Source organism: Carcharhinus amblyrhynchos, chromosome 27 (genome assembly GCF_965287045.1).
Source record: "Carcharhinus amblyrhynchos chromosome 27, sCarAmb.v2.hapA, whole genome shotgun sequence".
Taxonomy (NCBI): domain Eukaryota; kingdom Metazoa; phylum Chordata; class Chondrichthyes; order Carcharhiniformes; family Carcharhinidae; genus Carcharhinus; species Carcharhinus amblyrhynchos.
Window position 1 is genome coordinate 21,828,060 of NC_137350.1, and position 27,749 is coordinate 21,855,808.

A 27,749-nucleotide genomic window follows, 5' to 3' on the forward strand; every position below is an offset into this window, starting at 1 on the left:
GTAAACCCACAAGCTTTTGGAAATGCTGTTCCTTCGTCAGGTATGTTATGACATGCAGAGTCGCTGAGCAGAGACTGACTTGGCTGTCAGTCTCTGCTCAGTGACTCTGTGCCATCGTGTGTCATAACACACCTGACAAAGGAACAGCGTTTCCAAAAGCTTGTGGGTTTACTATCAAATAAAGTGGTTGGACTTTAACCTGGTGTCGTGAGACTTCTTACACAATTCACAAAGCTAAGCAACCTTTTGACTAAGCACACACAAATTGTTATGGACCTATGGTACGCATTGACTTGTAGGGAAGCCTGCAATCTGATTGAAAAATAACTTTCTCTGCCCACTTTCCAGTGGCAGCCTCAATCGCAACCTTTCATCCAGGTTGAGATGCTGATTAGGTATTCTTAACTCCAGCTCCCTCTTAAACTTAGAAGTAACAGTACAGTTGTTTATATCCAAGTATCTGCAAAACCTTTGAAACTTCGGGAGACTGAGTCTACATTATAAATTCTGATTACTGCCGTTGTCCCTAAAGGTTCTCCTGCTTCTCAGTAAAACAATCTAAACCACCTTTCATCTCTTAACAATCAAAACCTCCAGGCTTACAAACAGACTGCAGAACAGATCACATGACCCCCTTCAATTACTGAGTTTAAACATAATCGCAAAATATAATCTTTTAAATCTCAGCATTGTAGTGGCATTTAAGAAAATACTTGGATATGTACATGAAGTGTTGTAACATGTAGGGCTATGTGCGGGCTGAGAACTTAGGGGGATTCAGCTGGATAGCTCATCACGCCAGTGCAGCCACGATGGGACAAATTTTGTATGCATGAACTTCTGGATCCTGACATCAGTTCTATACCTAGCATCTTATTGAGAGATGTTCCTGTGTTGTTACTAATGTACTAAAAAAATGAAATACTTAAAGAAATTATGCAGAAACACTGAACACTATAAAATTGTTTCTCATTTAAGATTTGTTATGAATGATGTGTCTGTACATAAGTTGTATTTCTTTGCATAAATTTGGTGACTTGAAGGATGGTGCTACAAAGCAAATCATGTGAATCCTGAATGCCAAGTTGATCTCAAATGTTTGCAATATGAAATTAACTTGTCTCACTGGCAAATTATGTGTGTATTGATTTTTGTACAGTAACCGAGCTGTAAGTAGTAGTGAGGCACTAGTGTGAATTGCAGTTGAAAGATTAATGAATGGGTTTGAAGAATATATATCTCGTATTACAGCGACTATTGCCTCATGGAACTATATATTTCAATTAGCGCCTTTTTATAGACTTTGATTATATGAACTGCATTTCCCTTGCCAGATCTCAATATTAGAGGATTTATCATTAAGTGTGTTCCTTAACCGTTTTCTTAAAAGAATGTCCCTCATCCAGTGGGAAGCCCAACCACAACGATGTTCTACTGATTAATTTAGCTTATGTTTCGGATGTTAAAACAATTAACGATCGGACAGAAACTCCACCACCTTTAGCTTCACTGAATGTTAACAAGGTAAGAATCTTAACTTGGGGGAAAAAATAGTTTGTTTCTACTGAATGTTTTGAATAAATGTCATTTTTCTTTGAGGAAAAATGGGTGGCGGGATAGAGAGATTGCTAGATGTAAGAATTAGCACTTTGTTCACACTGCGTTTAAAAAATATCATTCAAACCCTAGACAGTTTTTTATTAAATACTGGAGGGAATGCATTTCTCTGAAGATGGGCTTCAAATGTACCAATTCTCTAAGTTTGATTGTGAAATTTACATGTTACCTGCAGTTACAGAACATAAGCCGTCATTATATTTTTGATAATTCCCTTTCATTTATCTGTCATTCTTGTATTGGACAAAAATTATGTTTCAGCCTGATTTAGAACTTTATTGTCACTTTGGTAATTTTCCTCGGAACTTGCATGTATATGACAATTCATTTTTTACCCTAGTTCTATCTGTGAAGGCAATTCAGATGTTTGTTATACTTTTCAAGTTTTCAGGAATGTGTGCGTATTTGCACATGTTAGCAGTGATGTTAGTTAAATGGCTATCAGCGTAGGAGCAGTAGCTGAGTTTCATTCTTAATTTCATTGTAGAGACCCAACTGACACTTTGCTGAATTAGCAGTTTCTGTCACAGATCTGAAACTGAATGGGAGCCATCCTGGTTCAACTACCCTTTGGATGTATTCAACTAATGGGGAAGCTGAGATCATTTTTGAAAGTTGTGCTTCTGCTGTAGTTTTTGCTGCACTTCATGCTGATGGGATTATAAATTTAAGTTGGGTCTTTACACTGAAAAATATTTTTGAGTATAATTGTGCATGAAAGCTGTTGTAGAATGTAAAATTGCTTGCTGGTTGATTTGCGAAACAGACGCCTGTTTTTACTAAATTATTTTAGTTTAAATGACTGCATTGTGGCATGGGTGACGTCATGGTTTACACTCTAAATAGTGGTGCTGAAGTTGATGATCAGCTGCTGTTGTGCTGTGATTTATGCTATTCATAATTTTCTATTAAATGTGGCAACAGCAATCTTATTGGATGTGACCAGAGCAAATAAACTTAGTATATTTTCTGTAACTTTCTATTATCATTTGCAAGGACAATGCAATTTTTAAATTCCATTAATGCTGCTCCAAATCAAGTTAATGATCTTGCTCGCTTACGTCCCACAGAAGCAGATGAGTTTGGTGATTCCATCTTTCTGCACAAGGCTTTTGAAAGTTATAATGTGCAATGGCCTTGAGCAGTACAAATCAGGAACGTCTCGTAGAAATTTCAACATCAATATTTACTTAGCCCATTCTGCCAGCTCCACACCTTGCTTGCGATTTGAAATTCTATTTCCCTGTGTTTTTAACGTTTTTCAAGTGTTTATACTTCGTGTTTGAATGACATGGATTCCATATTAGGATAAACCTTTGCGTGGAAATTTTTCATTTCCAGTTTTTAATATTAGAAGCAAATCTTCAAACTTCAACTCCTCCTTAATGTTGAATATTGAAGAAAACTGACAATTTCTACCATTATTCAGAACAATGGGAATGGGGAGGGCCATTCAGTCTTGCACTGCTATTGATTGAGCAGTTCAGTAGTATCAAGGATGATCGTTTACCTTCTCTCGCCAGAACCATATCCCTTATTCTTTGAGAATTTAAAAATCTATTGACCTGTCTTGAACATGTTCAACCAGTGAGTTCTGCTGTACTTGGGGATAGAAAACCCCAAAGCTTTGTGTGAAACAATGTCTATTCATCTCAGTTGTAAGTGGTCAATCTTTATTGTGAGCCTGTGAGGCCAATTCTACATTCTCCACATGGGGGAAAGTGGTGCTATGCAGACTCTCTCTGATTCCTCAGGGGCAGAAGTGGCTTGTGCTCATTCCTCACTGAAGTCATCGAAGAGCACCACTTGATTTAATCTGTAGGTTTCAATGCGATCTCCCCATTCTTGTAAATTCTAGGAAACATAGGCCTTCTCTACTTGATCTCTCCTGTTGGGACTGCCCATCAGCCCAGGTATCAGTCTAGTGAACCTTCGTGTGTCCCTTCCAAAGCAATTACTTTTTGGGAAAGGAGCCTTAAACTGAACACAGCACGCCAGATATGGCCCGAACAAGGCCCTATCCAATTGCAGTAAAACCACTTCACTCTTGTGCTTCAATCCCTTTGTGATAAAAGCTAACTAATATGCCATCTACTTTCTTAATTGCTTGCAGTACTTGCATGTAACTTTGTGATTTGTATATAATGACATCTAGGTCCCTCTGAATACCAACATTTCCAGTCTCTCTCTTTAAAACATAATCTTTTCTATTACCCCTTCCAAGCTAGATAACTTTTTTCATGTTATTTCATTTGTGTGTTCTTGCCCAGCCTACCTGTCCAAATCTCTTTGCAGCCTTTTTTCTTGTCCTCCTTGCTTATAACTTTATCACCAGCAAACTTAGAAACATTGCACTTGGGCCTCATCTAAGTCATTAATATAGATTTTAAATAGCCAAGTTATGATCATGTGGTACCCTATTAGCCTATTTATTCCTACTTTTTTTCTGTTTGTTAACCAATCCTTAAAACTTCTAATAGTTTGCCCATCCTAGAAAATTTAGGCCACCTTTATTTGACCTTGTCTCTTAGGATAGTTCTGTCATCTCTAAGGAATCCACTGGGGAACAAAGTGCAAGGTATCAGTGGAAATACAATGTAAATTACATATTGAAGAGGGGGGAACATTGGACAAAAGGGACAACTTTCAAATTATTGCCATTCTGTATGGCAGATGAATCATTAATTTGATTTGTGACCATTTTAATTAACTGAAAAGGAACCATATAGCTTTTGCATATTTTTCTCTTATTCCTTCAAATGTATAATATTTGAAACATTCCTAGTGTTTAAGGTGCTGTTTCAACAATATTGAAATAAGTTGAAAAAATATTTTGATAATGGACACTATGGCATAAGAATTCCTAAGATTATTTTTTGTATAGTGGTGTAACCATTGGTTGATTTAAGCTTGTGGAGGTCCTATAAACATTTGTATAATTTTTAAAGTAAATTGTAGTGTTGCCTTATGTTATTTCCTATGAACAAACAATGTATTTGTGGTGCAATGGCCCATGCAGTTGTTTCAATATATACCATTTTAGATGTAAAGAGAGTTGTTGTAGGCTTTTCTCATTGTTTCATCCTCCAATTCTTCATGAGTGGGAAGTGCAAGAAATATTGTTGAATTCCCCTAAATTAGCTATTCTATTTCTGTGTGTGAGTCTGACAAGTGTTAGTAACAGATTGTGTTTATAAATAAGCCTTTCTTTGGGTGAAGTTGTATAATTGGTTTGCCAGAATAATGTACATTCCATGATATTGGGCTTTTGTACTTGAGTGGTGGCCTTAATGACTGTTGTGTTCAGAATTGTATTCACATTTTTTGTTTTGGTACTCCAGGGGTATTGGTGAGGTGGATCCCATTGAGGAACTATGTATGTTGACTACTTTTCTTTAATGTTTCTAAAACTTTACCTACCACTGATAAACTGACTGGACTGTAGTTACTTGGAATGCTCTTCCTTGAGCACAATAAGAAGTCTCAACGCCAGGCTAAAGTCTAACAGGTTTATTTGGTATCACATGCTTTCGGAGTGCTGGTCCTTCATCAGTTGACTCACCTGATGAAAGAGCAACACCCTGAAAGCTCATGATACCAAATAAACCTGTTGGACTTTAACCTGGTGTTGAGACTTCTTACTGAGTCCAACACTAGTATCTCCACATCACACTTCCTTGAATAAGGGTGTTGTATTTGTCACTCCAATCCTTTGGAACCCAGCCCACATCTTGGAAGATTGGAAGACTATGGCAAAGTTTTCTGCTATCTCCACCCTCACTTCCCTCAGTAATCTGGGATGAAAGCCATTAACTGCCATTGATTTATCCACTCGAAGCATAGCCTGCTTTTCCAATGCATCTATCGTTTTTCATACTTTCTGTTAACTCTGCTGTCTCTACTACCAACATCTTATCAACATCTGCTTAGTCAACACTAATACAAAAGTACTCTAAGCATTCAAACCTTGCCATGACCCCAAGCCTACATCACCGTCTTGGTTCCTATTAGATTAACTTGCCTCTCCTTTTTAAAAAGACAAATTATTCTTGGGATGTGAGCATTGCTGGGAAGATCAGAACTTATTGCCCTTGAATAGAATTGCTTGCGAGGCCATTTTGAAGGGCAGTTAATAGTCAACCTCTGGGCCTGGAACCATATATAGGCCAGAGGATAATAATCCTGTGGAAGATTCGTGAGCCAGATGGTTTTTATGGAAGATTTGTGAACCAGATGGTATTTTTGACAATCCGGCAGTTTGATTATTATTGACTACATTTTTATTCTAGATTTTTGTTAAGTAATTGAATTTAAATTCCCCCACTTACCATGGCTTAAGTAATTGAAAGCCAGTACAGACTTGTAAAAGGTGGATTTTGTTGGTTTATGTATTTGAATTTTTTTTTGAAGTAGCAAAGGTGTTTGACCCCCCCAGTACCATATGAAAAGGCTGGTTAACACATTTGAGACTTGTGAATATGTGGGTCATTGTCAATTTGGATAAAACTTGGCTTAAGGACATAAGAGTGAATTGTGGTATAGGTAGTCCGCAACTTTGCGACCATTCAGGTTACAAGTAACGTTTGTAAATCAACATATCCCATTTTGACTTTACATATTTTGAGTTTGACACCACACCTGCACATTTATATGTTGGCATTCTGTACTGCCTATCTGTATTACTGCACAGATTGAACTGTCTTTATTAATTTGGAAAATTTTTGTGCAACAATTGTGGTTTTAATGTTTTTATATACTTAATCTGTTCAGACTTGTAGAAGTTACAGGTAGCTGACAGTATATCCCAGACATTAACTGAGGAACTTGTGCTAAGGTGTGCAGGTATCAATAGTTGTCTCAATGACTTGACAGGGCAAGAGTTGAGAGCATTTTAATATTGCCAGGCATCACAAGTGATTTCCAGTCTCGATTTCAGGAATCACTCCTATGGGAAAAATTGGTTCTGACTTATGTTTTAACTTAATGTGGTTTTCAGGAACCAAATGTGTTTGAAGTCTGAGGATTGCCTGTAAAATGGTTGTTTTTTTTTCAGACTGGTATTGCAGGGACCAATTGTTTTATGTATATGGCTAGGATATTAAATTGAGTAAAATTTCAAAACTTGCTGATAATACCAAAATTGGGAGGTGTGGCAAATAGTGAAGCTGATTGGATCAGCTTCAATTGGACATAGGCTAGCAGAATTGGCAGATGGATTTATATAGTAAAATGTGAGGTGATGCGTTTTGATAGAAGGAATAGGAAGTACGGACTTAATGGTTTTAAGAGTGTACAGGGATGTGAGGTTTATTTGCCTTGAACTTTGAATATGGCGGGCCATACTGAGTTGTAAGCAAATGAGGGATAATACAAGCCTTTTCAGAAAGGAAAAGGAAGCATTCCTTAGGATAGATGAGGCCCTTGAAGAATATAGGAAGGAACTTAAGGATGGAGTTAGGAAGGCTAAAAGGGGATATGAAAAGTTCTTGGCAAACATGATGATTAAGGAAAATCTTAAGGCATCTTATATATGTAAAGAGCACGAGGGTAGCCAGGGAAAGGGTTGATCCACTTGAGGATAGTGGAGGGAATCTATGCATGGAACCAGAGGGAATGGGCAAGATACTAAATGAATACTTTGCCTCAGTATTCATCAAAAAAGGGACTTGATGGATGAGGAGCCTAGTGTAGGTGTGTAGACATTCTGGGTCACATCAATATCAAAAAGGTGGTGGTATTGGACATCTTAAAGCAATTAAAGTAGATAAGTCCCCAGGGCCTGATGGGACCTACTCCAAATACTGAGGGTGAGAACGGTGAAAATTGCTGGGGCCTTGAAGGAAATCTTTGTATCCTCATTGGCTATCTTCCAGTCCTCTGGAACTTCACTGTAGCCAATGTTGTTCCTTTACTTGAGAAGGACAGCAGAGATAATCCAGGAAATTATAAGATGGTGAGCCTTGTCAGTAGTAGGAAGATTATTGGAAAAGATTCTTAAGGACAGGATTTACTCATTAGAAACAAATGGACATTAGTGATAGCATGGTTTTGTATAGGGGAGGTCGTGCCTCACTAATTTGATCGAGATTTTCAAGGAAGTGATGATAGATGAGGGAAAGGCAGTAGATGTTATATACATGGATTTCAGTAAAGCCTTTGACGAGGTACCCCACGGTATACTGGTATGAAAGGTGAAGTCACAGACGATCAGCGGAGAAAGATGGGTACAGAACTGGTTTGGGTATAGAAGACAGAAGGTAGCAGGAGATGGGTGCTTTTCTGTATGGAAGGCTGTGACTATGGTGTTCCACATGGATCAGTTCTGGGATCTTTGTTCATAGTATATTTAAATGATTTGGAGGAAAACGTAGCTGGTCTGATTTAAGTTTGCAGATGATGCAAAAATCGGAGTTGTGGGATAATGAAGAGAATTATCAGATACGACAAGATATAGTAGACCAGTTGGAGACTTGGGTGGAGAAATGGCAAATGTAGTTTATTTGGACAAATGAGATAATGTATTTTGGAAGGCCCAATGCATGTAAGAATTATACAGTAAATGGTAGAACTGTTACGAATATTGACAAGTAGAGAGATCTGGGTGTACATGTCTACTGGTCACAAAATGGCAATGCATGTGGATTAGATAGCCAGGAAAGTATACAGCATGCTTTCCTTCATTGGGGCATTGAGTGTAAAAATTGACGGGTAATGCTGCAGCTGTACAGAATCTTAGGCTTTATTCAGAATATTGTGTACAATTCTGGTCACCACACTACCAGAAGGATGTGGATGCTTTGGAGAAGGTACATTAGGGTGTTACCTCATCTGGAGGGTATTAGCTTTGAGGCGAGATCGGATAAATTCAGTTTGTTCTCACTGGAATGGTGAAGATTGAGGGGTGACCTGATAGTTCTACAAGATTGAGTGGCATGGACAAAGTGGATAGTCGGATGCTCCTTCCTAGGGTAGAAAAGTCAAATACTAGGGGACGTAGGTTTAAGGTGCATGGGGAAATGCTTAGAGATGTACAAGGCAAGTTTTTAGAGGGACTCCAAGTATATAAGCTTTTAATTTTTTTTAAGCAGGCATCGTTATCGGTGCAGGCTTGGAGGGCCGAAGGGCCTGTTCCTGAGCTGTGCTGTTTTTTTTTCAAAGCACATAGGATCGTGAGGCTTCATAGATTGAGTACAAAAGCAAGTCAAGCTGGAACGTTTTATAAAGTTCTGGTTAGGTCAGAACTAGATTATTGCATCCAGTTCTGATTCCTGCACTTCAAGAAGGGTGTGAGGGTCCTTGAGAGGATAAAGAATAGATTTATCAGAATGGTTCCTGCCCAGGATGAAGAATTTTGGGGAAGTTTAATAGGCATTGACATATTAAATAAGTAGACGACAAAATCTTTTTCCACTAATTAATGGCACATGGACAGGGGGACATAGATTTAAGGTTTTGGGAAAGGTGCATGAGGATGTGAGGGAGAAATCTCTTGCACAGCAAATAGTAATCTGGAATTTATCAGTGGGGTGTTGCAAGCAGAGATGATCAATAATTCATAAGGAAATAAACTTGCAGGGCTACAGAGTTGGAGAGTTGAGACTGATTGGCTGGATGGGCTGAATTACCACCTCCAGTGCTGTTGTTATGATAAATACCAAGACTGACCATCCATTTTAGGATAATTCTCCTTGAGGGCAGCAAATAGGAATGGGATGATAATATTTATATTGTCTGAAACTGTGCACTTAGCAAATTCAAGGTACATGCACTGTTTAAAAGTACTGCGTAAATCTCTCCCCTTCTCTATCTCCCCAGAAAGATCCAGTTCTTAACATGTAAAGAAAATGCTGGAAACATTCAGCAGGTCAGAACCTATGGAAATCTGTCATTTAGGGATGTCTCCAGCATTTTCTGTTATTTTAAATTTTGAGCATTCAGTGTGTTAATTTGCTCTTTTAACCATGAACATACATAGTTGTTTCTGGCCAGTGAAAATTCATAACAGACTAATCAGAGTAATAATTATGAAATGGTGCTGACAACTGCAATTAGAAATCAATTCCACATTGGCAATATTCACTTAAAATGTGATAGTCATTGTGAAACTAGCAAGAGTCATGGAATCTGAAACAAATATGTAAACGAAACAGAACTTTGGAAGGCTGGCTGGTTCAAGACCCACATCCCTGGGAAGTTCCAATGGTCTCCTCTGTAGCATACAAATTACTTTTTGAAAGTGTAGTCTCTGTTTTCTTGTGTTCAAACACGGTTGCCAAACTATGTAAAGCAAGGTCTCTTAAACATCTGTGACTTGAATATTTAATCTCTTTGCTTTTGGTTGGGATAAAATGCTGGCCAAGACACACATTACTTTTCCATTAAAGTGCAGGGATGTTTTGTTTCCAGCCAAATATGCAGACAGAACCTCACTAACATCTCACCTGAGAAACAGCACCTTTGATAATGAACACCCCCACTATTGCATTGAAGTGTTAACATAGGTCATGCACTTAAGTCCTAGAACTGGGACTTGAAGCAACAATCTACTGACTGAGACTAAAATTGTACTGCCAAAGCTGTCACAAATAAAATGCAGCCTCTGTTTTGTTTTTGAGTTGCATGTAACCGGTTCCCAATATCTTAAATAGGTAAAATAGCCATTGCGTTTTGGTTTTCGTTGTTTGGAGGATGTAATAGTTCCCATAACATGACAAACTCCTCATAACTGAATGAGGAACAGTGGGTGTGACCTGTACCTGATCTTGTTATAGGATGATTATGTAAGTTTTAATGTCAGATGTTGGTGTCCAAATGGAAATAATTTATTATAGAAACCCTACAGTACAGAAGGAGGCCATTTGGCTCATCAGATCTGTATTGACACAACCCCACCTAGGCCATGTTTCTGTAACCCCAGACATTTATGCGGCTAATTCTCCTGAAACTGGGTCAATTTAACATGGCCAATCAACCTAGCCTGCACATCTTTGGACTGTGCAGTTACGTGCAAAGAAAAGTTAATGTTTCTCCACTCTCCCCTGAAGTTCAGTAGCATTCTGTGATACAATTCCAAGGGTACATAGGAATATATTTGGAACCAGAAGTAGACCATTTTGGTTCTTTGAGCCTGCCCTGCCATTTAATAAAATCATGGCTGATTTGACTGACGCCTCAACTTGACCTTCTTGCCTAACCCCTCTCTCTCGTCTATCAAAAATCTATTTAACTTATCCTTGAATATTAGTAACCTAGCCTTCACTAATAATTCCCTGACAGAAAAAAGGGACACCTCATTTTTAAGCTGTGTGCCCTAATTCTTGCCTCTCCCATAAGAGGAAACACCCGCTCATTATCCACTGTCAAGTCACTTTAGGGTCTTGTATGTTTCAATAAGATCACTCCTCATTCTTCTAAATCATAATGGGTATAGGTGCAACCCACTCAAATTTCTTCAAGATAAGCCCTCATCCCAGGAGTGAGTGCAATTATATCCTTTGAAATAGAAGTCAGAATTATACACATAAGAACATAAGAAATAGGAGCAGGAGTAGGCCATCTAGCCCTTCGAGCCTGCCCCGCCATTCAATAAGATCATGGCTGATCTGTTGCTGCTCAGTTCCACTTTCCCGCTTTCTCCCCATAACCCATAATCCCCTCTCTTATCAAAAACCCATCAACCCGCGTCTTAAAAATATTTAGCGAGGCAGCCTCCACCACTTCAACGGGCAGAGAATTCCAGAGATTCACCACCCTTTGAGTGAAGAAGTTCCTCCTCAACTCCGTTCTAAACCGCCCCCCTTTTATCTTGAGGCTGTGCCCCCTAGTTCTACTGTCTTTTTTGAGCGGAAAGAGTCTTTCCACCTCTATCCTATCCATCCCATTCATCATCTTGTACGTCTCAATGAGATCTCCCCTCATTCTTCTAAACAGCTGCAGTAAAGCTTCCCTACTCTTATCTTCCATTCCCCTTGCAGTATCTGGCAACATGCTATTTGCTTTTCTAATCACTTGCCATACCTGCATATTAAACTTTCATGTACTAAGGCAGCCAGATCCCTCTGTACCATTGAGTTCTTTAATCTATCTCCATTTAAAATGGCCTGCTGCTTCCTGCCAAACAATTTCATCTTTTCCCAAATTGTACTCCAACTGCAAAACTTCCTACACAACCTAACTATGTATCCCTTTGTGGACTCTACCTCCATTTGACAACTTGCTGTTCTACCTATCTTTGGCTATCTTACATTCAGTGCCTTCATCCAAATAAAAGAAATAGGTTTAAATAGTTGAAGCCCCAACAATGATCCCTGTGGTATTCCTTTAGTGACAGCTTGTCCACCCAAAAAGACCCACTTATCCATATTTTGCTCTTCCTGTTACTTAACCAGTCCCCTCTACATGCTAATGTGCTGGGACTGCAATTGTTTACAATACATCTTAATGACTTGGAGGAAGGAAGCAAATGTAGATAAACAAATTTACAGACGACACAAAAAAAAGGTGGAAAGGCAAGTGAGAAGAATACTAACAGTGCTGTTAGGGAGGGAGTGAAGGGATACATAGAACACTACAGCACAAACAGGCCCTTCGGCCCGCTAGTTGCACCGATCGTTTCTATACCTACTAAACCATAGACCAATCTATAACCCCCAATCCCATTAGATCCCATGTACTCATCCAGAAGTCTTTTAAAAGACCCCAGCGAGTTCGCCTCCACCACCACTGATGGCAGCCGATTCCATTCACTCACCACCCTCTGAGTGGAAAAACTTACCCCTAACATCTCCTCTGTACTTGCTTCCCTGCACCTTAAATCTGTGTCCTCTTGTAGCGACCATTTCAGCCCTGGGAAATAGCCTCTGAGAATCCACCCTATCTATTCCTCTCAACATCTTATAAACCTCTATCAGGTCGCCTCTCAACCTTCGTCTCTCCAGGGAGAAGAGTTCCAGCTCCCTCAACCTATCTTAATAAGGCATGCCTCCCAATCTAGGCAACATCCTTGTAAATCTCCTCTGCACCCTTTCAATAGCTACCACGTCCTTCCTACAGTGTGGCGACCAGAACGGCACACAGTACTCCAAGTGGGGTCTGACAAGGGTCTTATAAAGTTGCAGCATTACCTCCTGACTCCTAAACTCAATCCCTCGATTAATGAAGGCCAGTACACCATACGCCTTATTGACCACATCCTCCACCTGCGAGGCTGATTTAAGAGTCCTATGGACCCGGACCCCAAGATCCCCCTGCTCTTCAACACAGCTAAGACTCCTACCCTTGATATTGTATTCCTTCATCCCATTGGTCCTGCCAAAATGGACCACTACACATTTATCTGCATTGAAGTCCATCTGCCACTTCTCCGCCCAGTCTTGCATCCTATCTATGTCCTGCTGCAACTTCTGACATCCCTCCAGACCATCCACAACACCACCAACCTTCGTATCATCTGCGAACTTACTAACCCATCCCTCCACTTCCTCATCCAGGCTATTTATGAAAATGACAAACAGCATGGGTCCTAGAACAGATCCCTGGGGTGCTCCACTGGTGACCGACCTCCATGCAGAAAAAGACCCATCCACAACCACTCTCTGCCTTCTGCAGGCAAGCCAGTTCTGGATCCACAAGGCCAAAGCCCCCTGGATCCCATGCCCTCTCACCTTCTCAAGAAGTCTTGCATGGGGGACCTTATCAAACGACTTGCTGAAGTCCATGTAAACAACGTCTACCGCTCTTCCTTCGTCAATGTGCTCAGTCACATTCTCAAAGAACTCAACTACACTCGTAAGGCGCAATCTGCCCTTGACAAAACCATGGTGACTATTTCTGATCATCCTAAACTTCTCCAAATGCTCATAAACCTTGTCCCTCAGAAGCCTCTCCATCAACTTACCAACCACTGAGGTCAGACTCACCGGTCGGTAATTTCCTGGGCTATCCCTGCTCCCTTCCTTGAAAATAGGAACCACATCCACAATCCTCGGAACCTCTCCTGTCTCCATTGACAATGCAAAGATCATCGCCAGGGGCTCTGCAATCACTTCCCTCACCTCCCACAGTAAAGTGGGGTACATCCCATCCGGTCCCGGCGACTTGTCTATCTTGATAGAGGTTAAAAGTTCTAACACGTCCTCTTCCTTAACATCCACATACTCAATCTTTTCAGACTGCCGCAAACCTGTAGTACAACCTCCCAGATCACTTTCCACCGTGAATACCGAGGCAAAGTACTCATTAAGCACCTCTGCCATTTCTTCTGGTTCCACACAGACTTTTTCCCCCTTCACCTTTTATAGGTCCTATCCCTTCTCTTCTCATCCTTTTACTTTTCACATATTTGTAGAAGGCCTTGGGATTCTCCTTAATCTTACCTGTCAAGGCCTTCTCATGACCCCTTCTGGCTCTCCTAATTTCCTTAAGCTCCTTTCTACAAGCCTTATACTCCTTTAGATCCTTAACATCTCCTAGCTCTCTGAACCTTTTGTACACCTTTCCTTTCTTCCTGACTAGGTTCACCACAACCTTCGTGCACCGCGGTTCCCGCGCCCTACCAAAACGTCCTTGTCGCAAGGATGGAAATATATTTGTCAGAATGGTGAATGGTTGTATCTGCTGCCTTTGTCTTTTTTAGATGGTGGTTGTGGGGTTTGGGATGTGCTGTCTAATGCAGCTTTGAGTTCCTGCAATGTGTCATGGTAGAAGGTGCACACTGCTGCGCTTCTTAATCCCCTTATGTGCTTTACTTGCAATAACACTCTCCTGCCCTGACCACTGACCAGACTCAAAGACCCTGTCTTGAAGGGTTTGATTGGCTTTTGGAATAAACTTTTCCCCTCCCTGATGCATCACACATCTATTGCTGGGCTTCCAGCTCACTAACTCTCATCCAGGTAGCGCTGGTGTATCACCTTTGTGATTTTGCATATCTTAACCTAGATTGTCAACAATTTACATAGCTATATTGTAATTAAACCTGGTCTTGATGTCCATGGTGCTTATCATTTCTATCAGGAGTTATGAGATGGGAAGCAGAATCTTGGCTAACTTTTCCTTCATTTTTGAGAAAGGTTATATGCAATTCCCCATTCCTGTCCTAGCTGAAATTGGCTAACTCAATGCACTAGTCAGTATTGTGTCCATTGTTTCTTGTTGGGGAAGGAAAAGAGACACTTGCTTCATCATGATGGCCAAGCTTGTCATAAATTTGATAAGAGCATCCCTTCATGCTCTCCAACTGTTACACTTTCTTTGTTGCACAGAGTCCTTGGCGGTGTATGTAGTCTTTTTCTGGCTGGGACCTGTTCTGTTATCTCCTGATGTGATTTGATCTCTATCTGTTAACTTTTCCCTTTACTGAACATACAACTTTCTTGTTGTAGAAATTGACTCTAATTTCTTTCCTATTAGCATCTGATTTCTTGAACCTTCAGTTCTACATCTTGTATTATGGGTGCAATTTTGGTATTGGAAAAACTGATATTGGACAGTTTCTTTTAATACCAGCTCTTGGTAAATACCAGTCACCTATTTCATGCACCTTGGTTTGTTTATCCGTACATTTTCTAACAGCTCAGTCTTGTAATATGGTTTCTTTCAGTATTGAGCAAGATGGATTAGATGCCACTTCAACAGTCCTATTTCAATTTTGAGCCACCTTATTATTTTGTTTGTCCTTGTGCAATGCCTTGTACTCTTGTCTCTTAACAACCTATTATTCCATCGAGCTACTTGGAGTTCTAGCAGGTTTCATACTGATTCTTGCACTTCTGTAGAGTCTAACAAACACACCAATACATCTTTCTCATTCTCCCAGAACTTTCAGCAGCAAAGATCTGACACCTGTGGAGAGAGAAACATGTTTCAAGTCCAATTTGACTCTTCAGAACAGAAGTGAGGTAGAAATATGATGGGTTTTATGCTGTTGAAAAAGCGGGTGGGCCAGCACTATCAAAGTAAGATAACAATGTGTTACTAGCAGAAAAGATCAGCACTGTTTGAAAGCAACAATGAGAATAAGATGCTGACAAACTTGGGTGAGGTTGGGAGTTCATGGTCTGAAATTGTTGAATCCAGAAAGCTGTAAAGGATATACTTGGAAGATTAGGTGGTGTTCCTTGAGCTTAAGTTGGCCTTCACTGAAACATTGCAGCAGCCTGAGGGCAGAAACAGAGTATGAGAACAAGATGGTGAATTGAAATAGAAAGCACCCGAGAGGTTGGGCCTTGCTGCAGACCGAGCTAAGTATCACCAGCATACATTTAGTCTCTCCGATTATAGAGAAGACTTGCTCAACCACGTTCCATGACAACTTTGTTGTTTAATCTCTCCTGACTTCCTAGCTATCTTTGACCTTTTTATTTTGCTCCACCTGCTCCTCCCCACCCCCTTTCAGCATCATGAAACCTATCATATGAGGATCCAGAGTCATATTGGATCAAAAACATTCTGTTTCTCTCTCTACAAATGCTGCCAGATCTGCTGAGTATTTCCAGCATCTGTAATATTTTACTTTTATTGTAGTTATTTGCCAGTTTTGTTGTGATCTGACAACTACATCTATCTTTAGATAAAGGCAAAATACTGCAGATGCTGGAATCTGAAACAGAAAATGCTGGAGATATTTAGCGGATCTGGCAGCACCTGTGGAGAGAGAATAGAACCAACGTTTCAAGTCTGGATGACGAAGGGTCTATTCGTCTATAGACAGTTGGATCTATTCTCTCTCCACTGATGCAGCCAAATCTGCTGAGTTTCTCCAGCATTTTCTGTTTTTGGTACATCTGTCTTTATCTGCTTCCAGTTTCCCCTTAGCTCATTTGCAATTGGAAAGTGTCATTGTCAAGACTGATAATCTTTGAGCTGAATCCTGCGGCTAAATTAAATTGCCAATGTGTTCTGACTCTTGGATACGTAGGTCAAGAATTGTCAAGATTTGCCACCCTCTTTACGTTCTGTATCTGTAACTTCAGTAAAGTCGCATTATTTAAATTTAGAAATAACTCCTCCCCTGAAGCTGTTGGGTTATAGTTGCACAGGTATCATTTGTCTGCTAATATTTTGTTAAACTATCTGAGCCTGACAGATTGGTGGTCTGTGGAAGATGTTGAAATCAAATCTACACCTTCTGGTCTTTCCACCAAGTGTCCTGAAACTCTTCAGGTCTATGCGCACTAGGGCTAATTGTGGCACCTCTGCTGCCAGTTCACTTCATGTTCTGATTTAGTGTTTTAAAGTTTATTTATTAGTGTCACAAATAGACTTCGACACTGCAATAAAATTATTATGAAAATCCCCAGTCGCCACACTCCAGCACCTGTTTGGATACACTGATGGAGAATTTAGCATGGCAGTGCACCTAACCAGCACGTCTTTTGGACTGTCGGGGGAAACCCACACAGACGTGGGGAGAACGTACAGACAGTGACCCAAGCCGGGGATCTGACCTGGGTCCCTAGCGCTGCAGTGTTAGTAGGTTAAGCCATTGAGGAGTTTTGTTTTCTGTGAACTTGATGCGTATAAATCTCAAGTAAGAGCCATATCTGGGATTCCAGATGTGATGATGCCTAAAACTTGGTGCCACTTTAGTTTTTTTCTTTCACTATTTTATTGTGCCCATGAAACTGAGTCAAAAGTCTTCCCAAATCTCTTTTTCAAATGAGCTGTACGCTTAAATACTGATCCGAAGAATGAACGAATGTTCTCGATAACCCTCCTGTATTGCTTCTCAGCCTTTTGGCTAAGATCAAGTGTAGCGTGGACATGCTGTGCTTGGTTGAAGTCATTAGGTTACATTTTAGCTTCATTTGAAGCAATTTTTAAAAGCGGCATTTTGGTTAAGATGCAAATGAGATCAAGCCTTGGAGGAGGAGCTATGCCTACTCCAATCAGCTTGGATCAGGTAGATCAAGCCCAATACAGGTTGAGAGCCCTGTTTTGTCAGCTTGGATTGGGAATGTCTCAACTTGTTGAGACTCTGAATTGGACTTGATTTGATTGAATTGGAATAAAAACACAAAAATATGCTGCTTACCAACTTTGAATTGTAAAGAAAGTTGGTGGTAACATTTTTAGGTTAGTGTTGCAACAGTTGGACTGTTTCAGTCAATTATAAAACAATGACACCAGAAATGTTTGATACTTATGAACTGTTATTTTATTACCAGCTTGCCAACCGAGCACGGACAGAGAAGGAAGAGAAATTAAGCCAAGCATATGCAATTAGCGCTGGAGTCTCTCCAGAAGGGCAGCAGCTTTTTCAGACTATCCATAAGACGTAAGTTCAGTATTTTTCTTTGTCACTGTCTTTCTTCAAAGACAGCTTTTCAAAAAAGTGGCAACTTTTGTAAAAACGGAGGATGGAACACGAGAAGACAGTTGATTTAATTTAAAACGTGCTGCCTTAGAATCTCTATAATATCAGCAATGTTCTCCAACTGAAGACCAGTGTGGATGCAAAATTATTCAATGATTAAAGATTGTGGTTATTATTCAATCTTTAGGTTATTTATTAATACTTAACGTGGGAAAGATGTAATGGTATAGACTGTTCAATTGCTTGTTGACTGCCTTGATATAGGTTGTATAAATATGTGAACAATTTCCATCAGAACTTTTTGTTATTCTGTGACCGTAAATAAAAACAAAGCTCTTGAGTTTTATTATCTGAAGAAAGTGCATAAAATTATATTGTTAAGTATCAACTGTTTGTGACAGATATTCAAAAAATGAAAATCACTTTCAAAACTTACTCGGGAGATGAATTGGAAAATAATGCAAGAGTATCACTATTGCTATCTGACTATACAGCAATACTAGCCTTTTCATCTCCCACCACCACCACCACCGCATCTCCCCCCGCACCCCCCCCCCCACCCCCGAAGTAGGATGTACGATTTGTGTTTTCGCCCACATGAAATTCTGTTGTTTGTTCTGAAGGTATCAACCTTTTGCTGTATGCTTTCACAGTTGCCTTTTTGGGTACCTTGTCCAAGTGAATTTCATGAGCGACTAGACTGTGAGGTCCATTGCTGCTGAGCTTGAAGCTGATTCTGCTGCTGCCCTTGGGTGGCATCGTTATGTGTTGTCAGGCAAGGCTTGCTGGATAGCAACTGTGACTGAAATACTGTCCATCTCCTTTTATTTTTAACCTCTGCCAAGAAAGCCCGTGTTATTAATGCCAGTTGTAGCTTTGGAGTGACTATATTCCCAGTCTGTGGCTGAGTTACTTGCTGCATAAACTGTCAATTAGTGAATTTTGTTTTCCAAATCTGATTCAACATTTTTAAAAAGTAAGTTTGTGTGCTGATTCGTAATATTAGAATTGCAATCCCTTTACCGTTTTTGAAGATTGGTACTGGAATACGTTAATCCACTACCCTTCTATTCCCTTTCTATCTGGGCATAGTTAGAGCTGGGATGATGAACACAGTCATCTTTTGCTCCCACTACTCAGTGAAACTGACAACTACCACAACAAAATGTCTTTTTTCCCTCTGTTATTAGTCACTCTGCTTGGAGACTATGAATTAAAAAGAAAACTATTTGAAGCATACATTCTTGGGGAAGGAGTTTGGAAATACTTGATTTTAAACATGTTCTTTACTTGCTGAACACTTCAATTCAGCAGTGGTTAAGGTGCAGAAATTGTTTAATAATTCATACTTGAGTGAACTTTAATTTAAAAGCTATTTCTAACTATTCTGTTTTTAAACAACTGTTAAGATTTTAGATCTGTCCACAAAAAATTGTGACAGTAGCTTGGAGTGACTTCTGCATTGATTTGCCCCCTCCCCCCCATACTGACCAATTGTTAAGCGTTTGCCAAGACTATATAACTTTGGTCTTTATAGTAAAATTCATCTGTAGTTTCAAGGTTACAGTTGCACCTCATTTTTAAAAAAAAAATAATGATTACTGTGAATGGTATTTAACCTACAAACTGGGAAACTTGGATTTGAGCACAGGTTTGTCTTAATTTGTTGTTGCTTTAAGGTATGAATGTGAGTACTTTGGTGACATGGCAACGGCATGTTTAAAAAATGTGAAGTCTTTCGTAGGTATTATTTAGACCTCACATGGCAGGGGTAAAAAAACAGTATCACTAAAGATAATAAGGATGACTTCCTGATCTCACATTGATTGCACAAGGTTGCTGTGTGATTCTCCAGCTTTGAGAAGAGTAGAGGAGAGCAATGTCATTCTAATAAAACTGTTGGTAATCGGTCAAACAATTGCTGTTATTTTCTTGGGTTAGTGTCTCTGCAACAATGATGGCGTCTGGGGGAAATGGGTAACTTTCCACCCAATTTGGGGAAATACTTGACCTCCCAAGCAGTGCCTATGTAACACAAGTCTCAACATCAGGTGAGCAGGGCTAGACTCCACTCACCTGGTGAAGGAGCAGTGCTCATGATTCCAAATAAACCTGTTGGACTTTAACCTAGTGTTGAGAATTCTCACTCTGCCCACCCAGTCCAACGCCGGCATCTCCACATCATATGTAAGTATTTGTATGTATGAACAGGAGCGTAAGTGCCATTGTTTTCCAGATGTCGCTACAATCACTATTATAAATGAAAGTTTGATATAATTTTGTAGCTTAATGGATTGGAAATCTGTAGTTATATCTTATCCAGCAAACTTACATAACATGCTTTATTTTTTAGCATCAAGGACTGTAAATGGCAAGAGAAGAGCATAATCGTCATGGAAGAAGTTGTAATTGTACCACCTTACCAAGTTGAGAACTGTAAAGGCAAAGAGGGAAGCGCATTAAGTCACGTACGCAAAATAGTAAGTAAAATATGTACATTTTGTCAACCCCATTTAGAACCTCTACATCCTCCCTATTTAGATTTCCCCCCATGTGTATTTTTGGCATACAGGATAGACTGACTTATTTTATACTTCAAAAGAGAATATCCCATATTTTGAACCCCTCTAAAGCCTGCTTTCTGATGACCTGCTTAAGGTCAAGAACATGCATTAGTGAGAAATAGGGCTGTTAAGTTTTGAGATTTAAAGTCTTTTTGTACACTTTCATTTATTAAAGCACAGTTACTGGTTTTGTATTAGTGTTCTTGGGACCATCCATTGATGAAGCTGTTTGTCTCTGCAGATAATGGCTGCTATCAGAGAACTGTCTACTTGTTTCCCTGCATGGGTAAACAAACTAGATATTGTAGTATTGTTTGCCTGAAGATTTCCTTCAATATGATCATTTTGTCTGTGTTTATTGCAAAATGCACGCACCTTAATCAGTTTGGCAACAAATTGTACAAGTTTTGGAACCAATTGTTATTGACTAGTGGGAACTACTCCATTCAGTATGGTTAAGTTTTCTTTCTTCCCCTGTTCCTTTATGCTGTTGCTTACATATAATCACTGTTTTCATTGAAAAATATTTTGAATAAACTGTTAAAGCCAAATATTTCTATTACGGTAGAGTTATGAATGGCAACATTTGTGTTTCCAAACAGTTTTTTATGAGCCATTTTTCATGAATGCAATTTCCTTTCTTTGTTTTGGTCTGTACTTGAATGAAACTAGTATGATCATTTGTGGAATTGAGTTGACAGGATTTTAATGAGTTGGTGTAACTTCATCAGAAATAATTGTGTAACTGTCTCAAGTAAAAGATTGACGCAAGGTAAACTTGGAACTAAATAAAAATACGGTTCATACTTGGAATGCTGTTGCGATTTGGTTCTGAACATGATGAGCAGCCCAGCGACAGGATTTTTGTCCCTTTCTGCGGCATGTTTGGTGGCGGTGCATTGTTAGCTGGCAGCTGGATCTTATGATCCCACCATTTGTCAGTGGGGGTTTCCCATTGACTATAACCTGCCAGTATGAACAGCAGCAAGATTTCAGGAATCGTTTGTTTTTTTAAAACTATGATGAAGCTAAAAATCAGGCATTCAAATTATTTAAAGCACACAAAACAATGGTGAAGGGAAAGGAGTGAATCAGAAACTAATTGCATTACTGTACAGCCTGAACAAATGGATATGCTAAGAACATTGATGAAAAGATACTGTAATATTTGACTAAACACAAATACCATGCTGCTGTTCTGTTGCAAGTGAATCTTTGTACGCTTAAATGTATTTTGCTTTCACTTGTGCCAGCTAGATTAAACTTAACTTGTACAAATATCCAGTTTGTGTTCAGATAACTTGCAATTGTAGCCATCCTCCTTCGGCTTGATTATTTTCCTGGCATCAAAGAACAGTCTTTCATTCCTAAAGAATTCATTATATCATCAGCACAAGAAAAAATAAAACTTTAAAGTGAATATTTTCCACCTGATTACAGAAGGAAAAAGAGGATTTCAGTAAGGGTGATGAGGCAGTGGAAACACCATGGGTAGAATAAGGAACAACAACAGATGCAAGACTTTGGATTGCTTACATACCTCCTGACAGTGATGTAGGAGGATATATAAATTTAGAAATCAGGGAGGCATGTAGTAGGAATAATGTGCTTATCATGGGTTATTTTAATTTCCACAGATTGGAGAAGCAGAGCAGTTCACGCAGTAATGGCAATAAATTACTAGAATGTATTTGTAACAGCTTCTGGAACAATACATTTTTAAAGTTGCAATAAACAAGTAGGACAAAGTTTTTAATGATAACAAACCAGAATTAGTTGACCATCTAAAGGGAAGGGAACACCTTCCAAATGGAGACTGCAATTTAACTGAATTTGATATTGGCTTTGAAAAGGAGCAAGAGTCAAAAACCAAGGTTTTAAATTTAAGGGAGACAAACTTTAATGGGATAAGAAATTGACCACAGTAAGCTCAGCTTGCATAGAAGCAGGAGTAGGCCATTCAGCTCTTTGAACTTGTGATGTCATTCATTTTGATCACAGCTGATCATCGAATTCAACATACACCCCCCCGCCCTGCTGCAAAACGTCTCTTGATTCCTTTCACTCCAACAGCTATAGAAACAGCTTAACCTACAAGTACATTTAGAATTTATTCTCTAGAATAATAGGTGCCAAATATGGCAACAGCTACGCTTCAGCAGTTAAGCAATCATAGCTAACAAATGAAATAGGGGAAAGTCAGTCCATAAGAAAAGACTTGTAATTGCAAGGAGAAGTAGACATCAATGAATGACAAAAGGTATAAATAACAAAAGGATACAAGAAAACAATGAGGTGAAAAGAGGGACTTTGGGGGCAAAAGATGTTAAAAAATCTAAGCTAACAAAAATAATGTGGTCAGGAGAATGTGGCATCTTTTGGGCAAAATGTAACTGAGATAATACACGATGAGGAAATGTTGGTCTTAAATTTTACATTTGCTGTACTGTGTAAACATAACAAAAGAACACAATACCAGTGATACAAGGGAATCTTAAGTCAAAAACTGGAACTAATTGGATTTAATATCAGCTTTACAGGAATAGAGGAATAATAGGACTTGTGACAAACCTCAAACCTTATGGTTTCCACCTCGGAAAAATGGGTGAGGAATTTGTGTCTGCATTAGTCGTCTGCTGTCCAGATTCAGACTTGTGCATTTGGATTGGATAATTGAAAATTACTGTTATTAAGGGAGGGAGAGGGCGAAGTGGAGAACTTAAACCTGTTGATTTAACATCAGTTGCGGGATAGTTAGTCTTTCATCACTGGATTTAATCAGCCTGTCAGAGATCCATGATGGCTGGGTTCACAATTGTGGGGGAGGCCCATAGTCTTCAAATGGCAGGATAACATCTGATTTAAGTCAGAGGGCGGAAGAGGTTGACATGGGATTCCTAGCTACTGGAGATGTGATGTCAGTTAGGCTCACTAATGAGCCAGTTAATACCCATTACCTGAGACTGTTGCAATTTAGTGTTGACTCAGGATTTAACAGGGGCAGCATGACTTCCCTGCACCCTCAAGGCTGCTCGGCAAGCCCTGTAGTGCTTGCCAGCAGCCATCTGGTAAACGGTCCCTTGTCAGATACTTTGTGCTTGATCAGAGTCCTGGCACTACGAAGAGGTGGGAGGATGGATGAGCCATTGAAATCCCCCAGCTCTTCTCCCTCCAAGTCATGTGACCCCTATTCTGCAGTCACTTGCCTTAGGATGAGGGTTGCACGACTGTCGCAGGCAACTCAAGCAAAGGTGGCTAAGTATTGGCCACTTAAAACCATGAAAAAAAACACTTGATTCTGTCAGGTCTACCCCATGTGACCAATGGGTGATTTCCCTGCTGCTGCTCCAACTCTACAAAATCCAGGACGCAGTAACTGAGCACTTGGATGAGCATGACCTGATCAGACAATTAAGCTAAATTTAAGGTTAGGTCATGATTTCTTTGAGAAGGTTACTAACATGGAAGATTGGGAAATATCGATGGAAGCTGTCTGTGTGGAACTCCAGAAGTAATTTCACTTAGTTTCGTATAAGAGTTTAATAAACAGATAATATTGTGGAAGGTAACTGGCGGGCTGTAAATTGGTTGGGAAGTAGGAGATAGTTGGGGATGAACGGAATGCACTCTGACAAGATGTAGCAGGTATTCCCTAGGGATTGATACTGGAGTCTCAGTTTTTCACCATATGCCTGACTTCTGAGGGGGATAGAGAGTTGTACGTTTGTTTGTTGACCCCAATTTAGGGGGTATACTAGGTTTTAGCTGGGAACAGAGAATTGTAAAGATCCAACAGTCAGTGGGCAAAACTACCAGATGGAGTTCCATGGATTCCACTTTGGATCCAAGAATTGTGCTTTTCTAAATTGAGACTAAGAATGGTGGAGGAGGAAAAGAATCTTAGCGCCCAAGAGTATAAATTGCTAAAAGCAAACGAATGAGTACAAAAACTTATTAAAAAGTCTAATAGAAGTTGCCTTTTATCTCAAGGGGCTCAAATTCAAAGGGAAGGAAGTTGTGCTTCAGTCATACAAAGCTTTCGACCCCATCCGAAGCGCTGCAGTTTTGGACATTGCACTTCAGGGAAGGATGCGTTGGTTGTCGAGGGATTTCGTTGCAGATTTGCCAGAATAATGCCAAGGTTTTAAGGGTTTAAAATGAGAGCTGACTGTAAACTGAACTTGTATTTTAGATGGTTGAGGGTAATCTATTTGAGGTGCTTAAAATGAGAAAGGGGTTCGAAAGGTTATGTGCAGATGAACCCATTTACTCTGAAGGAATCCAGAAAAGGGGGGCGGGCAGGAAGTTGAAATAAAAGCTAGCACATTTAGGAATGAAATCAGGACGTGAGTTTTGCACGCGAGGACTGGATATCTGAACGTTCCTCTGAAAGACTGCCTGCTGGATCAGTTAAAACTAAGATTGGAAACAATAGATTTTTGTTGGATTAGGATATTGAGGGATATATATTTCATTGAGACATATAGAACACTAGTGGGTGTATGAAGTTAAGCTATAGACCAATCGTTAATTGAATGATAGGAGAGTTTCACAGTGGAATAGCCTACCCTGTTTGAGTAAGCCGCAAAATTGCAAATATAATTTGCTCGGCAAGGATATCTAGGGATATGGATCAAAGGTTGCTTGAGGCCATGATCTGTCTGGCTGGATATGCTCGGGAGGCTGAATGGCCTACTTCTGATCTTATAGCAGCAGCTGTTAGCTAGATTAGAGCAGTTGCCAACATTTTGTGATCCATCACTGGCTGAAATTTCATAAAAAATGATGGACTTGTTAATAGTTTTTTTAGGCAGTGTAGAAAGATTTACATAATGGATACTGTTCTATCTGAGCATTACTATTACCAAAACCCGTGCGCCTTGAGAGAAAAGCTCTTTGTATGTTGGCATATCCAATTGCTCCATTTGGCTTCATCGATAGTAAAACATCTGGTTTTGCAAAACTAACAGTTTCTCCAAAGCATTTACTCTAGATCTTTAATCCTTTCATTGCTTGTAATATGGCAGAGCGCTGAATGCATTAATTTGTACAGAGCTAAGCATGAGGTTTAAAAACTGAAAGTTTGTTTGGCTGAAACATGCCATCTAATTCTAGAGTGAAACCGACAGCCCATGATTTATTTCAAGTCACTTTGTTTTTGCTCAAAACTGACTTCAGGCTCCAAAAGGAAATCATTGCCTGAAGTTCATTTGTCGGGTTTTGGATCTTTCTTTCCAGGACCTATAAATCTCTCTTGCAGTTGGATATATTTTGTAAGGGTATTAGCAGTGGAGTGAGGGGGAATTTTTGAAGGGAAGGGATTTATTTTTATTGAACTTGTGAAGCATGACTTCGTGCCATGGTGGTTAAGTGTTTGGTAAACAATACATTTAACATATTTCAGTGCATTCAAAGCACTTTCTGACTTGGACTCAAAGGCCGGCTGGAAAATTCCAGCTATTTGTGCAAGTGGGATCCTTCAGTCCTGCAATGGTGCACCTCCACTGTGGGTTCCACAGCATCATGGGGTGCATTCAATAGGGAAGTCTGACAACAGCAATCAGGAGATCCTGCTGCTGGCCAATGGCAGGTTGTCTCCTGCCGCCTCGAAACATGTCGACTTGTGCAGTAAATCCCATCTGATTTAGAAGCACACAGGTTCAATTTGAGAGTTCCTTCACTGTTGTGGCATCTACTTTGTTTTTTGTACAAGCATAGTCAAGACTTGCGTCTTGATTCATTAGTTCAATGTTACCTTCACTTCTACATCAGTTGTGTTGTGAAATAGAGTGGCTCTGAATTAAAAATGGAATTTGAAACAAGATCCATAGTTTTGCTTTGCAGTAAATGTCCAAATAAATATACAAGAGTAAATTTAAAATTAAGATTGCTTTATTTTGGGTAACTGTGAATGTACATTATGCTTGTTTTAAAACCAAGACCTTTCAAAACTGCTGGACTTGGCAGGTACACAAATCTTGCATTTTTAGTCCTGAACTGATTTTATTTCATGGTTATATAGGGACACTCCCTTTCTACCCCTACAGCTTGTTCCACCATTCACTTGAAACTTGACTTCATTTGCTTACCGTAGTTCCATATTCTTGATATCTTTACCTAATCAAAATGTGCCACTTAGTCTTAAATGTTTTCAATTGACTCAATACCATGGCTTGTTTGGAAAGAGTACAGATGTTACCAACCCACTGTGTAGTACAAGTGCTTCCTCTAATTTTACTCCTAAATGGCCTAGCCCTAATTCTTGGATTATATTTACACAAATGAGGAAATCATTTCCCTCTATTTGCTCTATGGAATCCTCCCTACAATTTTCAGGAAAGATGGGAAAGGAAGAGGGATAGTATTGATTTAAAGAATGCAGGGAGAGAGGATGCTCCAGTAGGGTCAAAAACAGAATCTATTTGAGTAGGGCTAAAGAAAGTGTAATTACACTGCTTGGGTTAGTTTATAAGCCACTAACTAGTGGGAAAGGTGTAGAGTAACAATTTGCAAGGAAATTACTGAAGTGCAGGAATTATTTAATAGTTACAATGGGGGTTTTAATCATCCAGATACACACTGAGAACAATGGGGCAAAGGCCAGAGAGGGGCAAGAGTTCCTAGGGTTTCAGGAAACTGAAGTGGCATTGCAGGACATGGTTTTTGGGAATGAGCTGGGCCAAATGGATAGTGTAGTTAGGGAAACATTTGGGGGCAGTGATCAGTGTATCATGTTTTGGCTAGCTCTGGAAAAAAAAAGCATAAGGAACAATTCAATTTAAAAATAAATAGCTGGGGGAAAGCCAACTTCAGCAAGATAAGAATGGATTTGGCACCCATACCTTAGAGCCCAAGATTACCAGGCATAAACTGTAACTGAACAATGGGCTGCTGAGAACATAAGGTTTGTGTACAGTCAAGGTATATTCCCAGAAACAGGAAAAGTAGAGAAAAAACATCCAGTGCTCCCTGGATGACATGAGATGAAAGGTGATTTGGGCAAAGTGCCAGATGTCAGGTGGATACTAAATTGAGAATTCGGTTGAATTGAGGACCATTTCAAAGAGAATGTGAGAAGAAATTGGCAGCTAATGTAAAAGGAATCCCAAAAAATAAGCAAATAAAGTAAAAGGGTGACGAGGAGGAGTGGGGGTTGATTCTTGATAGAAATGGGGATTTATACACTAAAGCAAGGCTGAGGTACTATATGAATTCTTTGCATTCATCTTTACTAAGGAAGAAGCTGCTGCCAG

General features: G+C 39.6%; 1 protein-coding gene across 1 annotated transcript in view; it reads left to right on the top strand.

Annotated features, from left to right (window-relative positions):
- The window catches only part of lsm12b (LSM12 homolog b), a 39,350-nt gene that overhangs the window by 7,306 nt on the left and 4,295 nt on the right, over window positions 1-27,749 (top strand). The window contains exons 2-4 of the mRNA XM_080213502.1: window positions 1,391-1,524; window positions 17,784-17,893; window positions 20,286-20,412. Coding sequence (XP_080069628.1) covers window positions 1,391-1,524; window positions 17,784-17,893; window positions 20,286-20,412 — 371 coding nt within the window. The remainder of the gene's footprint in view (window positions 1-1,390; window positions 1,525-17,783; window positions 17,894-20,285; window positions 20,413-27,749) is intronic.